Consider the following 16970-nt stretch of genomic DNA (forward strand, 5'->3'; position numbering starts at 1 on the left):
ATAAAACTAAATAGAGTTATAAGCCAAAGGTTTAACATCCCGTTGCCTGTCTCCTGATGCAAGACTAGGATTGATGTTAATGCAAATAACAGTGATTGAAATAATTCTTTCCTTCCCCTAAAGGTGAAGTAGGGGAATTTGCTGAGAAATAATTAAATGGTACCTTTTCTCTACTCAGATGTGAGGGCTGAGATCTGCCCCTGCAAAGGAAGGAGGGTTTGCTGCAGCTCTGGGGTGGTTCCTGCCCTACCCCTGCCAGTGCAACAGCGGGGAGGGACTGTCTGCAGAGGTTTAAGAGCAGCAGCCACTCTTTTCCCTCTCCACAGTGTGATGTTAGTATTATGGCAGTCTGCTGTTTTTTATTTGCTTCCTTCTTTGTGCATCTCTCCATCAGGAGTAAGGCAGGTCAGCGCATGCTGGGGTGAAATGTGGGCTGGCAGCAGCGCGGCATCCTGAAAGATGTGGGATGTGCCAGATTGTTCCTGGGACCTCCTCTCCCACTGGACCTGACTTTGTGCTGGAGACTGGTCAGCACTGGTTTTGAGATGCAGGAGAGAGATATATCCTGCTGCTGAGAAGCCAGGCTGGTCTGATGGAGGGCTGTCAAGTGGATCAAATGCAGACTAAGAGCAAAAATACAGGATGTAATGCTTTGGAGTTAGAGGAAAAATTGCTCCTAGAAATGCAGAAGCAACTTGTCCTTCCCTCTACTTTTTTGATCTTCTCCCGATAAGAGTTTTCTGTGCAGAATGCTTTTAGTTTTTTAATGTAAAAATTATATGTTTTTTTAGCATTTTAGAGATATTGTTATAGGACAAACAGTTGCTGGAAAACCACTTGCTAGAACTGCTTGATTAGTTATCATGAATTTTTCTAATAAATGGTATGAAGTCTACAGTGATTAGATGAAATGCATTTGGACAGTCTTCAGTTTACAAGTTTTATTAGTTTAAAGAAAGCTAACAAAATGGATTTTTGATGGGCAATAGAAACTGACCATATGATAGGTATTTCTGTAATTTCTTTATGAGGAATTGGGCTTTCCAAACATAATGCCCATCAGACCTTGCCATCTGGTAACCTTACTTTATTCTCACTAATCTGGGAGGAAAAAAATCTATATCCAAACACGGATCCTTCATACAAATCCTCTTTATGTCACTCAAGCTTATGGCACTTACTAATACTCATAAATATCGGTATGTGTTACTAAAAATTACCTTTAAAATGAATGTTACCGAGCACTATGAGCTGTTACTTTATTTAAGGATCAATTAACAATAATATTCTGGATGTTAGTTGATGATCTGGGGTTATGGCCAGGTTTCCCCGTAACAACTTTAGCCACATATGTCAAATTGTAAACCCCAAGCGGGCTTTGATGAGGAGCTTTTTTCTGTTTCTCTTGAAGAAATTAAGCAGTCTGCATTGCGGGCACTTTCTGTTCATGACTCTGCAGGTGGATTTTTCAAGGATGTTGTTGGGATGTGCTAGATATATGAAGGCAGAACTTAGCATTGGGGTTTCAGGAGGTAGAATTGTAAGAGAAAAGCCAAGAAGGTCTGAGAAGATGCAGGCTTACTAGTATTGCGAATGAATTTAAATAATTGCGATGACTGAAGTTTCAAGAAAACTCCCTAGCCAGTCTTTGTGTCTCTGAGAATGATGCAATCTTTCATGTAGCAGAGGCACCCTGACATCTCCGTTCTTACTCTTGCCCGCTGAGGAGGATGAAGATGGCACACATCTCTATCATCATCATTTGTCATGGTGCCTCAGACAAGTCACAGCAGGCTAACTCCTTTCATGCCACTGAGGAGGAAGCGTGGGGTGTCTCAGGTGAGAGGGGCTGCTCAGTTCCTGTTCTTACCTCCTCCAGCAGAGTCCTGGAACTCAGATGGGGAGTGCTGGCCAGGCGGTGGCTGCTCTGCATTGGTGGTGAAGTGATGTCTGAGCAGCCAGCCAGACCCTCTCCTGCTGGAGAGGGAACCCACTTGGCATTTCCAGGAGACTGCACCATGGTACTCAAGATACTTATATCACATTGCGTGTGCAAGTCTTGTAGGGTCAGGCTGTCTCACACTCACAGTGTGACCACTGTGCCAGGACCAGCAGATGTGTGCAGGGTATAGGGCTGCCATTTCATCTCTCTGCTTCTGCATCAACAGTGATTTCAGTTCTAGTCCAGACTTTGACATAGATAGACCATCAGTCTGAGGTTACATGTTGATGGTGGGAAGATTGACAGCTATGCTGCATGCCATGCATGGGTCATCACAAGCACTGCAGTTCTTCTGTATTTTGTGGTAGAAAATCCCTTCTTTTCTTCTCAAAATTGATGCACTGGGTGTAGTAGTCTCTTTGTCTGCAGCTCGCTTTGCAGTCTGTTGGGCTGCAAGGTGTCCAGAACGATATCCTTAAAGCTGTTTCTTGCTTTCCAGGACAAATTGCTTTAGTTCAGGTGTCAACAGGAAGCGTTGGACCTTTTGCTCCAGAGCTGGAAGGTGACCTAGTCTCCACTGGTTGTGAACAGCTGCTGGTGTATGCCTTCTCTCCCAGTGCCCTGATTTGAAGGGACCTGCTGGAGGCAGAATGTGATGCCCAAATAGGTCTGATAAAAACAGTGCCAGGCTCTAATTTTTCTTTTCCATTCTCCTGGGGCTTGGCCGTCCCAGCCTCAGCCACTCTGCTTTGTGGCACGAACACTAGTTGTCTCTGAGTGCTCGTCCCCCTGGAGAGGGGAGGCAGCCTAAAAGCATCAAACCAGGCTCCACCTGCAGTGTTTTGTGAAAAGGTTTTCCAGTTTCTCCCAAAAGGTAACTGCACATAGTAATTGTAAATCCCAATTTAAAATGGGAAAATTAACTGATCTGTTAATGATTGGATGTTTTCAAGGTATATGGCTCAGAGGCATTTTAGCTTTTTGCCCTCTTTTTCAGAGTCTGTCTGAAATTTTTGGTTCTGGAATTCTGTGCTTGAAAAAGTACCAAAAGAGCTTGTGTGCAGCACATTTCTGAACAGCATATTCAGAACAACGTGATAGACAAAACGTTCAGAAGAACTCGGTTATGGAGAAGTACCTTCCCCTTCCCCCTGTAGACAGAGGTGTCATTTCAGGATGTTTCATCAATCAGTGGTAGCTTTGGCAAATAATCCAAATATATATTCCGGTTGAGTTAAGCCAGAATCCTCTATTTTGTTTAGTTGTTAATTGTAAAATACATTGTGTCGTGGCCCACTGTCTGCAAGTGTTTAAAGAAAGAGCAATCTAAATTCAGCGTGCCACAGCAATCGGAGGTGGGGAGTAAGGCAGGAGGTGTGTGGTGTGTGCAGACACGCATCTCTGTGTGTGTAGGGCTGGAAGAATGGCTGGTTGCTCAGGTGGCACCTCTCGTATACAGAGTTGCTTCAGAGCACCTGAAGTTGAGAAGGCAGGTGCCTGTCTTCAGGAAAAACCTCCCGAGGTGGAGGAGTGGGTAGGCAGAATTGGTAGTACTCATTGTAGAGCTCCTCATGGTGGTAAAATTAAGAGGAATCTGGTGCTCTCAGCATTTATTTTGGTGTGTATTTTTTTCCAGTGTTACTTAAGGAACCCGTATAGATTGTGTTTCAGAGTGTCAGAGCTAAAATCAGAGTGAGTGTTTTCAGAGCTAAGAGATTTTCAAGTAACTGATACATTAAGTAGCATTTTTCTTACTAAATCTTAAGGAGTTTTATATTTCATGGTGATGATAGCATTAATTGACTGCCTCTGTCTGAAACTGCCTTCCTATTTCATTAATTTTTTTATTGCTAAGTTTCAATATTCTCCCCAGAAGCCCATAGAATGGATTTTTTTTTGTGTGTTAGTGATATGGCGACTGATTTGTATTGGGTATACTGGAGTATTTCAGATGTCTTTCTTTAAGTGGTCTAAACTTGAATCTAGTTATAAAGCACATTTGAAGCTCCACTAGAAAAAAAAAAAAAAGTAGCCCTACCTCCAATAGGAGGGTTAAATCCTGACCCCAAGACATCTTTTAAAGACGAGTTGTTTCTCACTGGTTCGATGCAATTTGTCTCTATGTATATATAAAATAAGGCAATATAGTCTTTACACATTTAGTCATACTTCTTGCTGAGTTTTCATTTTGTTAGAAAATGGTGAAAGACTTTGTTAGAGAAGTAATGCTTTTTCATTTGTGATTTGAATGTAATAGTGTTCAACAGATACTACTGTACTTTCACATTCAATCTCTGAGTGTATTCAATTTAAGCTAAAATGTTATTTTTATCCATTGATATGTATATACCTGTACTAGGTGCCTTCTACCTCCAGAAATCTCCTCTACTTACTAGCGTGCCTGGAGAAGCATGCTTCCAAGGGGCTTCCCAGCACAGTGCCTCTGGATCTGCATGGAGGAGATGGAGCTTGTGGTGGCCCAGCTGCAGGGCGTCTCTGGACGCAGGTGCCTGTCTTCAGGAAAAACCTCCCGAGGTGGAGGAGTGGGTAGGCAGAATTGGTAGTACTCATTGTAGAGCTCCTCATGGTGGTAAAATTAAGAGGAATCTGGTGCTCTCAGCATTTATTTTGGTGTGTATTTTTTTCCAGTGTTACTTAAGGAACCCGTATAGATTGTGTTTCAGAGTGTCAGAGCTAAAATCAGAGTGAGTGTTTTCAGAGCTAAGAGATTTTCAAGTAACTGATACATTAAGTAGCATTTTTCTTACTAAATCTTAAGGAGTTTTATATTTCATGGTGATGATAGCATTAATTGACTGCCTCTGTCTGAAACTGCCTTCCTATTTCATTAATTTTTTTATTGCTAAGTTTCAATATTCTCCCCAGAAGCCCATAGAATGGATTTTTTTTTGTGTGTTAGTGATATGGCGACTGATTTGTATTGGGTATACTGGAGTATTTCAGATGTCTTTCTTTAAGTGGTCTAAACTTGAATCTAGTTATAAAGCACATTTGAAGCTCCACTAGAAAAAAAAAAAAAAGTAGCCCTACCTCCAATAGGAGGGTTAAATCCTGACCCCAAGACATCTTTTAAAGACGAGTTGTTTCTCACTGGTTCGATGCAATTTGTCTCTATGTATATATAAAATAAGGCAATATAGTCTTTACACATTTAGTCATACTTCTTGCTGAGTTTTCATTTTGTTAGAAAATGGTGAAAGACTTTGTTAGAGAAGTAATGCTTTTTCATTTGTGATTTGAATGTAATAGTGTTCAACAGATACTACTGTACTTTCACATTCAATCTCTGAGTGTATTCAATTTAAGCTAAAATGTTATTTTTATCCATTGATATGTATATACCTGTACTAGGTGCCTTCTACCTCCAGAAATCTCCTCTACTTACTAGCGTGCCTGGAGAAGCATGCTTCCAAGGGGCTTCCCAGCACAGTGCCTCTGGATCTGCATGGAGGAGATGGAGCTTGTGGTGGCCCAGCTGCAGGGCGTCTCTGGACGCGTCTCCCTAGTTGTCCTCTCTCCAGCAGAACACGTACCACGTGTTAAGCTTCAGGGACATCACAGGCTCCATTGACTGCCACACTGCTCATGGCCATGGTGTTGGGGTTGTCCATCAGGTGGGGGCTGGCAGCTTTGTTCCTTCCTGCTGGCTGTGGCTTCGGTAGGGGCTGTCCCCTTATTCTGTGGCCCTGCCCTCACCGTCCCACCAGCCTGCTGCCTGCTCTGCTGGCGTCTCCAGGGCTGCTCTGCTGCTCTCCTGCATGGTGGTCTTTGGCAAATCTTCTTCCCACTTTGTTAGATTTTTAAAATGTGTAAAATCATGATTTAAGCACCTCTCAGGATAGTTATGTGGTGAAACACAATTTTTCATCACAGCCACCTTTTGTAGCGGCATTAAATGCAGTTGCAGCATCTTTGTAATTCTGGTTATTTGAAACACTGCTTACATTTTACCCACCTTAGGCTCACCTCCCGGGTTTCTTTCCTTTTGTTCCTCCAGCTGAGTGGCTTTTGTAGCGTGTAGTGTGAGTTGGGTCAAAATTACCACATAATTTGTGACATAATTACGGATACAGAAAGACATACAAGTACATTTTAGTCTTCACAAAGGGAGAAAAGTTTACATTACTAGGTTGCATAATTTTGATTTTTTTCCCCCCTTTTTTCCCCTGCATTAATATGTGTTTCTTTATCCATTGTTATTCATGCTCTGTTTGTGTTCAACATTTAAAAACAGTCCATCAGTATCTTTTATCTCTCTGAGTGGAGGCTTGTGCTAAGGTCTGCAGGAAGCAGAAGAGTTTTTGGGTGCTGTCTGCTTGCTGCACTTGTAGTGTGATGATCTCTATGATTTGGGAGAAAATAAACAGCTACGCTCTTGAAATAAGGAAAGTTAGCTTAAACTAGTATTTACTGGGTGATTTTACTGAGAATGCCTGTGTCCAAGTGAGCAGCTTCCATAGTGCAGTGTGTGAAGCAGGAGGTCTGCGCGTTTTATGACACGATGGGTGTCCAGAACTCACTCACTCTGTTGTTTTAATGGTCAATTAATATATGTTTATACACACACGTATATATAAGGTAATAATAGTAGTAAGTATGTAGCTATAGTATGCCTAGTTGTAGCGCTGAGGATTGTCTTGGTTTGAGTTACTCTAGACTGGATCCCTACAGACTTCTTACTGCATGATAATTTTTGCACCAAATCTGGAACTGCTTTGCTTCTAGCATTTTTAGAAAGACACCCACTCTTAATTAAAAGACTTAGGACAATAATACTGGAAGGAACTTCCTGAGTCAGCACGTCCCGTCCCTTGGTATTGAAGGCAACCGAGTTATATAATCCCTTTCATAAATATATCATACTTGTCTTAAAACCAGTTAAATCTCCTGCCTGTACTCTTCTGAAAGGTAACCTTCTAAATCGCAGTGGCCTGGTTTTACTGGATTATTCTTGTGCCAGCATTGTGCTTTACTATTAGTAAGTTTTCCCTCCCTCAAATATTTATGTCTTTGCTGTGTTAATGGAGACTGATCCTGTCCTATCTTGTCTCTGGTTGCTAGGTGTTGGAGCCAAGCTTTCTGTTCCCTTGCTGAAGAAGGGGGGTGAGCTGGCCTGTGCCTTGCATCCTGCTAGCATGGAGGTGCCCGTGTGTCACCTAGCCAGCCTGGTCTTGTTTTACAGATTCCCTTATCCCCCTCTTCCTTGAGTTACACTTGGCCATATCTGGTCCTCGGGTTGGTCCTTCCTGAGAGGCAAGAGTAGTAATGGGTGGTTTTCCAGGTACATCTTAGCAGTGCTTCGTACGGTGGTGTGAATGCGCTCCTGGGAGCATCCCAGTGTCACACTGCCTTTTCCAAAGTCTTAGCCAGCTTTGTTAGCATGGTCCAGTGAAGTCTCTGTGGCAGGAGGCGGCAGCATGTCTGTCTCCTCTTTGCTTTGCTCACACTGCAGTTGCATCTGGCCTGGAGCATGTCACTGTGGGACCTGGTTAACTGATTGTTTTGTCGTCAGCTCCTTCCTTTCAACCTTCCTCATCACAGCAGAAGTGGCTGTGCCTGTGTGCGTGCCCTTGCAGCTGGGTCCTGTTCAGTCCCAGTATTGCTCTGGTCTTCAGCATCATCCAGTTCTGTGATAGTTTGATTCTCTATGTGCTGATGTCACCTTCTGGTCTTGTGTCATCTTCAAAGCCACACCTCCTTTCTTGTTGGCCATGCTTGCTGATAGAAATACAGAACGAGGCTGTTGTTTCAAGGCAGTTTTGATAAGAATTCCACTGGCAGCCCACCCCTTCTTTGTGCACCTCTTTCTTCCACTGCATCTTCTGTCCCAAGCAAGCATGTTGTTAGTCCCACTGGGAGGTGTCAGTGGTAGAATGGGCAGACTCCGTGTCTCGGGCAGAACTGGAGCAGGGTCGAGGCTGTGGGAGGGTCCCCTCTGCGTCTCCTGGCCGTGCTGTAGGACCAGGCCTTCTTCACGGAGAGCATCTTAAGAGAAAAGTGATCTTCCTTTGAAAAAAGACTCAGATCCATTGGAGCAGGAAAACAGGAGATGGTAATCTTCGCATAAATCAACAAAAAAATACATTTATTTCAGAGAAGGCATTCAATGACCAATATATAGCTATAGAGTATCTAGCAGATAAAAGATATCTTTTTGACTAATTGAAGTTAGCAACAGGAACAAAATTCTTTATCTGCAGATGTAAAGGAAATGTTCTCTCACTAGAAGGGTGTGTGCTTTTATGGAGATGGACATGTTCCTTCAGGAGTGCATTTGAAGAGGATAGCAAAGATTCAGACACAGGGTGTCTTTCCATCACAAACTCAGGCAGCCAGAACATTTCTAAAATTCATGTGATGTTAGATACAACACATTGGAAACTCAGGTGTGCTTTTATCACTGTGTGGGCTGATGGCTGTATTTTGTTACTTGTGTGAGGGTACATTTCAGCTGTTGAGACCAGTGAGGGAGAGCAGCTTTAAATATTTGCAAAACCTGTATTTTCACAAGGAAAACATTAAATATGTCTGTACTGCCTCTCTTCTTGATAGAAACAAGGAATGTTTTCATGCAGTGGAAGTTAACATTGATGTAAGGTAGACAAGACTCAATTCCTAAATCTTCTACTTCAGTGTTGCTGAATATAATATTTATATAAAATGCTTGTGGGGATAAAAATCTGGACATCTTCCTGAAGTTGCTGTTGAGGGAAATGGCTCCTGGTACGAGTGCAGAATGACGTCTTCATCTTGAGTAGCAAGTAAAACTCAGTGGTAGGCCTGATAATGGGGCTGAAGAGTTGGTTTTGAACAGCTCAGATTTAAATAGCCAGGAGCTGACCTCTTTATTTGTCTTGGCTTTCTAAGACAAAATATTGTCAACACAACTCCCAAATGGCCAGCCTGGCATCTGCTGCCAGGAGGGTCCCTCCCTTGCCGTGGGCTCCCCGCGGCTGTGATCACCTCCCGAGGAAGAGTCCTTCCCTCCTCACCAGCGGACCTCCACTTCCCAGGGATGGCTCTGCCAGGTGGACATTCCTTGGTTTCTCACGAAGGGCACTGCCATCATGTCCTGCCAGCACAGGGACGAGGGGACGGGCCAACTGACCCCTGTGCTCCCTTTGGTGTGCGGTGCCATTGCACACACTGCCAGCTACCACACATTAAGGCTGTGTAGCGAGATTGCTGCATATATGTGCATCTCTGGCTCTCTGCTTGGTTTATCACTGGTGTGATGTGATGATTTCTGATTATATGCTACTATTTTTAGTCCTTCTCTTTCTTTGCAAAAGGCAGGAAAGCAGGAAGCCGAGTGATCTGCATTGTGCCACTACTTTTCAGAGCAGTGCTAATTCTTTTGCCTTAAGATGATTTTATGCTAGAAAATTTTCCTGTAAAGACTGGTGTATGAGACATTGTTTGTCATAATCCTGGGTTATTACAGACCAGTTATCGTGCTTGAAATCTGGGGATAAAGGCTAGCAGAAAAAAAATTCATGTGACTAATTTTATATATAGTAGTTTCATACTCCAGTTTTCTTAGATCACTAAGGTAATTAACTGTTTAACTGTAACTGTTTATATTCAGAAATTATTCTTTGAAAGCAAGCATAGGGGCTCTGGAAAAACTTAATTAAAAAAAATAAAAATATTAACCACTGCATCAGCTTTGCTATTAAGAACTACTGCGAGTGTGGGCTGTTTCTTCTTCAGGAGCACCCCTCTACTTTGTCATAGTGGGATCAAAAAAAGAGAAACAAAGAGTAAAGGGTACTTTTTCTTACCCATCAGTGGAATTATCTGGTCCTTTTGATTTCTGTTTTCTGAATATCTTTATTGCATCTCCATAAAGATGGAGTCTGGGAGCTGCGGAATCATTGAGGTTTGGATCTGAACTGAGCTCCATGCAGGAAAACCATTGGAGAAAATCAACTGCGGCACCTGGCTCTGCAAAGGAGAAACCCCGTGAAATCCCGGGCAGCTCACAGCAGCAAGTCAAGCCTGTGGTTCTTTGCTAGCACCCTGCCTTTTTTTTGCCTCTTGGCAGCACTAAAGTGAAAGAATGCAGTCAGCAAATTTGCATTTCAGTTTTTAAACTTAGTACTCTGGATGTATTAAGCTATGCTGTGTGAGCTTGGGGGTTTTCTGGTTTGGTTTTTTTTTGGCCCACTCTTACCCTGTTAAATATTTAAATTTATGATGAAGCAAGAGTAATATCTGCAGTATCTGCTTTCAGTAAGCCATTGGAATTTGTACTATTTCTGAGGCCAGAAGTATGAATTTGATTCATGTGAATATTCTTTTCCATTATGAAGGCTTGCTGATTTTGGTTAGCACCCACAGACACATGGAGCTTCATCTACGTGCATCAAACTGCAGCGTTTAGATAGGACGGGCTGTGCATGAACTTAGATGAAAAACACAAGGAACAAGAGTAAACCATAAGGACTCTTTTTCTATTATAACTGTTTTGGTGCTTTTTGTAAATATTACAGACAGAAAATGTTCAGATGGGAAGGTGACTTTCAAGTTAGTGTCCCCTACGCCTGTTACTTGTTAGGAGGTTTAAAAGGTCAGGATGAAACCTTGGTCCTGTTTGAGTGACTGAGAACATTCCCACAGCTTCAGGAGGGCCCGGATTGTACCCCATCTGCCTGAAAAACATGGAAAATGTGAAATGTCTATAGTGTTTATTTACTGAGCTGCATTCACTCAATAATACAGACTTGGTTTTAAAGCATAACTGCCTCTGGGAGTCTGGTTAATAAAAAAAAAATTAAAAATTAAAATACTTTATTCAGTTTTGTTCTCTGCTTCTCCTGCCCGGGTCTGTGTCTGTGGCAGCTCGGGAGGGGAAGGGTTGGTGGGGGGGGAGCTGCTGTGTGCCGGGGATGTGGCTGGCAGGATGAGTTTGGGCAGGAGAGGGACTGCTGCTAGGCTGGGACATCGCAACCGCACACCGTGGCCTGTGAACCACAGCCTGAGGACCAGGGCACAGCATCTGTCAGCAGAGAAGGTGCTGCCTCTGCTGTCTCTGTTTCTGGAGGCTGTTGCTCACAAGAGTAATACAAATGTGCCTGAAGCACCTGTTTTCCCTATACTGCTGGCACCACTTCGTTGTGCTTGTGGATGTGCTCATATTCCTAAGCAAGGCCATGTCGATCTCTGCTGTTTTCAGTGGTTAGTAAGGCTCTGCCTTGGATGCTACACGAAATACCTGCTGCTGGCTTCTTGGCAAAAAAATAAAGCCTTCATGAATCCCCTGGTGAGAGCTCGCTTGTACCACGAAGGGTGTGCAGCAGTCACAGCCTGTGCTAAGCCGTCTCCTCAGTCGGGAGCACGCTTTCCCTGGGGACAGCCCTGGCAGTGAAACATCTCCTCCTCATCTTGCTGCCTTGGCTGTTCGCTCCTCTCTGGGTCGGGGACTTTTCCTCCTCTCAGCCCTTCCGACCTTCCGATGCCCAGGGAGAACCTCAGATGAGATGGCGGCTGATGCAGGTGCCTCAGAAGCAGGGAGCACAGAGAACCCCTAGCTCCCCGTGCACAAATCCCGTCCTTCGATCTCTCCATCGGACAGGACAGGATATGCTGCAATACCTTTATCTGAAATGCTGTTCTTCCCCGAGATACTTAGGATGACATTAATTTTTAATATTGTTGTCTCTCTGTCTCTTTCTCCTCCAAATAGTTAATTGATTTCTAGTTTTCTGCTTCTTTGATTACTTTGAGGTTGCAAAGTAGACCTCAATAAGAATAAGAAGACTGAGCCATGTTTGTAGAAGATTTAATCTTTCAATCACTTTCCACTGAATTAAACCAAAACAGCAGTAGCAAATCCAGGAATCTTATTAAAGATGACCTACATAGTGGGAGTAAAGTTTGCCTTGTACCTTCTTTTCCTTCCTAATTTGCTGTCAGGAAATCTGTGAATATTTTCCTTAAAGACCATTCGTTCATTTTTATTGCTGCTAAAAACCTCATTCCTGCCTGGCCTGGGTGGCACGTTCTTGGATGGAGCAGGAGGACGTCTCGAGCCAAGGAGGCGGTGAAAGCTGAGCCAGTATGATGTGATGGGGATTTAGCCCTTGGCTGTAATTAAAAGGGTTCATCAATAGAGCTTTTGCACAGAGTGGTTCCAGCAAAACCCTGCGAGGAGATGGAGATTATAACCAGGAAAAATAGCTCTTTTGTTGGTGTAGCTTTCCTCAGTCCTCCAAATGGAGCAAGTTAAACAGCTGCTCCTCTAGGTCTCTTGCTCAGTGTAGCTGGGTCGGTTAGGAATTTTTTTTCTTTTTACTCATTCTGAAATTATATTGTTATTCTGGAAAATGGTTCAAGAATAAATCTGACAAAGCACATTGCTTTATAAATTTCTCAAAATCCATAAAATAGATTTCTGGATATTTGTGAGTGATTAAGTGATTTCAATGTTCAATTGACATCTCAGAGAAAAAATGCTTACTTAAAAACCTGAAATCTTGTAAAAAATTAATTAAAAAGTAAATGTTTAGCCTCTGAGATAACTCCTTTATAGTGGAAGATAGGTATTGGTATTTCTGTTTTTTCTAGAAAATACTGGTGGAAAACAACCTAAGGGGAAAAAAGCACCCTTATTGCAATAAATTCGGGGAGGAAGGAAAAGAAAGTTAAAGGCCCAGTTGAAGATTAAAGGCACTGCAGAACAGTGAGTGCAGGAAAATGAGATGTAGCTAAAATGCACTTGATTGTTTCTATAAATACAGATATGTAGGAATGAAAACTGACTCATTGTACAGATGAATTTACTGAACAGTTCTAAAAGTCTGCAAGGATAATAAATGATGTAGCCTTTCAGTTGTCTGCAGAGAGAAGATCCAGTTCACAAACATAACGATGCCAGTGTCACTGCTAATCATTCCCCTAAAAGTCACAGGAGACGTGCACAGGGCTTGTCCTGAGAACACAGCCAGATACTGTGCATATTGTTTCATGTGCAAAATTTAACAAATTAGTGTTATTGTGCATTTAAATGCATTTGTTTCCCAGGGAATCTTATCCAAAAATGATTTTCACCAGTCATTTCATTTTAGAGTATAATGAGGCTTTACATGGATTAATTAAAATTGCCATGCTCCCTTGAGTGGCACAGAGCAACACTTTCCCCTGTGAGCAGGCTTTTCTTCTCTGTGTCCAGGCTCTGTTTGTGTGTGTGTATTTTGTGAGCAGATGCAGAGGAGGAGAGGCCGGGCTGGGAGCACAGTGCCCTTGTGAGCTCCTCATAGCCCCATATTGCCTCCTGCGGGCTCCTCTTGCTCCATAAACATCTTAAAGGTAGCCAAAAGCCCTCTTGGTATTACTTCTTGCTCGCTCTATTCCTCTGCAGCTCTGAATCCAGGGCTGCTCCCAGCCTCAGTCCTGCTCTTTGCTGCTCACCTGACAGGTGTGTGTTTTAATTACTGGACTGGTTGGTGCGGGCAACACTGGTTTAGATTCCCTGCATGTAGCTGTTTAGTAATAATATAACAAGACGCAAATTTTTGGGTTCATAAGGCTAGGATAGGACTCGTTTTGAAGCTAGTGAGATGGCTTTGGTGTCCTGCACCATTGGAAGTGTGGTGGGACCGCGCTTTGCATTTGGCCTGCTGTGGAGAGGGTGTATGTGATTAACAGAAAAAGGAAAAAGTTTTCTGATCCTTATTCATTTCTCCACCAGTTTGAGTCAGGGCTGTTATTGGAACCAGCTCAGTTTCTGAGTCCAGAAATATGGGTCATTATTGCATATGGGTATGTGTTAGTGTTTTGTGCAGAAAAAACTCTCATGACCGCATACAGCACAAGAACCAGGCTTGCTTAAGTATACTCAGAGATTGGAAGGTGTTATTCACTTTCCAAGGACTCTGTTTAATTTAAGTATTTCATGAAAGCAAGTGTGACTGCAGCTCTTACCGAGAGTAGTATGTTGTATCAGTTCACTACAGAGTAGCTGAATTGGATGTTTCACAGGTTTTAGTTTTCTTTGCAGTGTGTGCAAGTATCCGGTGCAGCAAATGGCTGAAGCTCACAGGTCAAAAGCGACATTTTCCAGAACTAATAACCTGAAATCAAGTATTTTTCTGTTGTGTTCTGTGCAGGAGTCACCACTGTGATGTGCTGAGCTGCCACTTTGTTGTTGCTAATGAGAGCAGCAATGATCCCTTCCCTCCCTTCTTTGCCAAGAACAGCTGCCCAAGCTTTTTCTTTCTAGATAGGAATTTGTTAAATTCTGCTGCAAGAATCTCCTCCTTCCCTCGGCTCCCAGGCACCACGGAGTCCGTCTGGGGTTTGCTGCTGGGTCAGGTCTCTGGGTGCAGAGGGTGCTCTCAGCTCCCCAGATACATTTCCCACAAGACTTGCACATTTCTGCAAAACCTACCCACCACTTGATTTATACGTGAAGCTTTCTAAAACTGCACAAATAGAAGAATTGGTCTGAAGGTTTCTGACATATATGACATAGGAATAGAATTTGTCTTCTCTGACATCAAATTAACAGAAATCAAAATTCAGCCTGGCATAAGAAAGAACAGTGTTGCTGAAGACGATAGAGGTGCACTGGTTTACATAACTCATGTTGGACCATAGTTTATGTATTAATTATATACTAAATAGAGCTAATACTTCATCACATAAAATAGTCTCCTTGGCTTGATTAAATGCTATTATAGTAATTACAGCACTTAAAAATTCTTACTTCCTATTTTGTAATTTATATTCTCTCAATTTTTCTTGCTTTGTGAGAAGAGGAAAAGTCATATAGGGCAAGCACATTTTACATTTGTTCCTCATCTGTGCCTCTTTCTCTGCTTCTTCCCTATTCAGAAGTTTATAGAGTTTGAAGATGCACTGGAGCAGGAAAAGAAAGAACTACAAATCCAAGTGGAACACCTTGAATTTCAGACTCGACAGCTGGAGCTGAAGACCAAAAATTATGCAGATCAGAGTAAGTAAAGTCATACACTAGACACGATTATACATTTTGCCTTTCATACACATACACTGCTACTTTGAAAATATTTTTCATTCTTTTTGTTTGTTTTAATGTAATTTACAAGAAGCTTGAAATTCCTGGTTATCCCTTACTTTGGTACAAAATTCTGAGCCTTCTAAAGGATGGGATGTATCCACACTAACTTGGTAGGGGCTTCATTGCCCCTACATTTCTCTTGTGTGGGGTGTGCTCTGTCTCTCCAGATGCAAGGTCTGGGCCATTGGTGAAGGTTTGGAACCTGGTTTCCAGTTTCTCCTTGTCCCTGAATAGAACCCCCCATTTTTTTTTCTCATATAAACACACACATTTATTTATTAATTTATTTTTACAAATGCTTCCTTAACATGTGCAGCTGTGTTGTGTTGGCTGAGGTTCTCCTCAGAATTCATTGGTGTTTTGTCCAGTACACTGCTCCTCAGATAGCCAGAGGCACCCACCCCAGAGGATGATTTAAATTGTTGTCGAACGAGGACACTTAGGGGGCACCAGGCTACTGCTGAAGAATTCTGCTTCTATGGTCTTGTGGCACTGCTTATTGTTCTGATCTTTTTGGGAACATGCAGGTAGCCATAAATTGAGTTTGTAATGAAGACCAGATCCCACATAATGTACATTATTTTGTTTTGGTTTGTTTTATTCAGAAGATATAAATTAATTTCTAACAAAATATGCTTTGAGACTTCTAGTTTATTTTGAGAGCCTGATGTGTGTTAGCTGATGGTTGGAATCTTCCCTTGCTAGTTTCACGACTGGAGGAACGTGAATCAGAAATGAAGAAAGAGTATAATGCTCTACATCAACGTCACACAGAGGTAGGATGTCATCTCATTATTTCTAAATAAACAAACTCTTAGCCTATATGTAAAGTCATGTCAAAGAATACTAGTGGTGACTAGAGCTTCTGAACTTTGGGAACATCAGAAATACCTGAATGGAGAGCGTAAAGGGGATGGAACCAGGCTCTTTTCAAAGGTGTCCAGTAATAAGATCAGAGGCAACTGGCACAAATTGGAACACAGAAGGCTCCTTCTGAACATGAGTATAAACTTTGTTACTGTGAGGATGATGAGCACTGCAACAGGTTGCCCAAGGACATGGTGGAGTCTCTATCCTTGGAGATACTCAAAGCCGACATGGTCCTGGGCAACTTACTCTGAGTAGCCCCATTTGAGCAGGGACGTTGGACCTCATGGACCTCAGGAGGTTCCTTCCAACCTCAACTGTTCTGTGATTCTGTGAACAATGCCCCTCTACCTCATCTCCCACTGCCACTGAGCCTCCAGGAGATGTTTATGTTATTTTTGGATGTGCTCTTTGATGGCTCATATGTTATGAGATTGAGTTAAAGTAATTTCTGACACAATTTGCTGACAGATTTTCTGTCAGATTAGTCCATTCACTTACATCATCAGCTTAGAAGATGAGCAAAGATGGGGAGATGCACAAAAGAAGAAAAGGAATTGGAAATGCATCCTGGAGAAGATCAGTCAAAAGCAGAAATGCGGTTTTTTCTTTTCCTCTTTATGGCTTATGGATTTTTTTCTCCTCACAGATGATCCAGACCTATGTGGAACACATTGAGCGATCCAAGATGCAGCAGGTTGGGGGAAATAATCAAACTGAGGGGAGTCTACCTGGGAGAAGGTAGGGCCATAACCTCTCCATGCAACGTTTGCTATGCAGGAACTTACAAACTGAGTGCATGTATTTGAGAGAAAGAAACCAGAAGCAGGATCTTTCCCTGTGGGCATGGATTGTAGTTGAAACTTTTTTTGTAATGGGATGTGGGTGAATTGGGTATGTTTTCTAAGGCTTGTTGATGAGGAACTTGATGTGTTCTGTTACAAAGCTTAGTCTTTGTCATGCTGCTATTGCTAGGGGGCCTCTGGAAAAATACGTTTGTGTTCTCAGGGAGCATGTAGAATGTTTATCCATAAAAGGGATGGAGGTGTCAAATGTGGTATTTGTGTGTGTGTGTGTGTTTGTATGTGTGACAGGCAG

At 42.5% G+C, this 16970-nt stretch overlaps 1 protein-coding gene across 30 annotated transcripts in view; it reads left to right on the forward strand.

Annotated features, from left to right (window-relative positions):
* The window catches only part of MAPK8IP3 (mitogen-activated protein kinase 8 interacting protein 3), a 76650-nt gene that overhangs the window by 10588 nt on the left and 49092 nt on the right, over positions 1-16970 (forward strand). For all 30 annotated transcript variants that reach the window (XM_014958756.1, XM_014958768.1, XM_014958758.1 and 27 more), the window contains exons 2-4: positions 14801-14921; positions 15711-15781; positions 16522-16613. In XM_014958756.1, coding sequence (XP_014814242.1) covers positions 14801-14921; positions 15711-15781; positions 16522-16613 — 284 coding nt within the window. The remainder of the gene's footprint in view (positions 1-14800; positions 14922-15710; positions 15782-16521; positions 16614-16970) is intronic.

The sequence above is a fragment of the Calidris pugnax genome, unplaced genomic scaffold (assembly GCF_001431845.1).
Source record: "Calidris pugnax isolate Ruff unplaced genomic scaffold, ASM143184v1 scaffold244, whole genome shotgun sequence".
Taxonomy (NCBI): domain Eukaryota; kingdom Metazoa; phylum Chordata; class Aves; order Charadriiformes; family Scolopacidae; genus Calidris; species Calidris pugnax.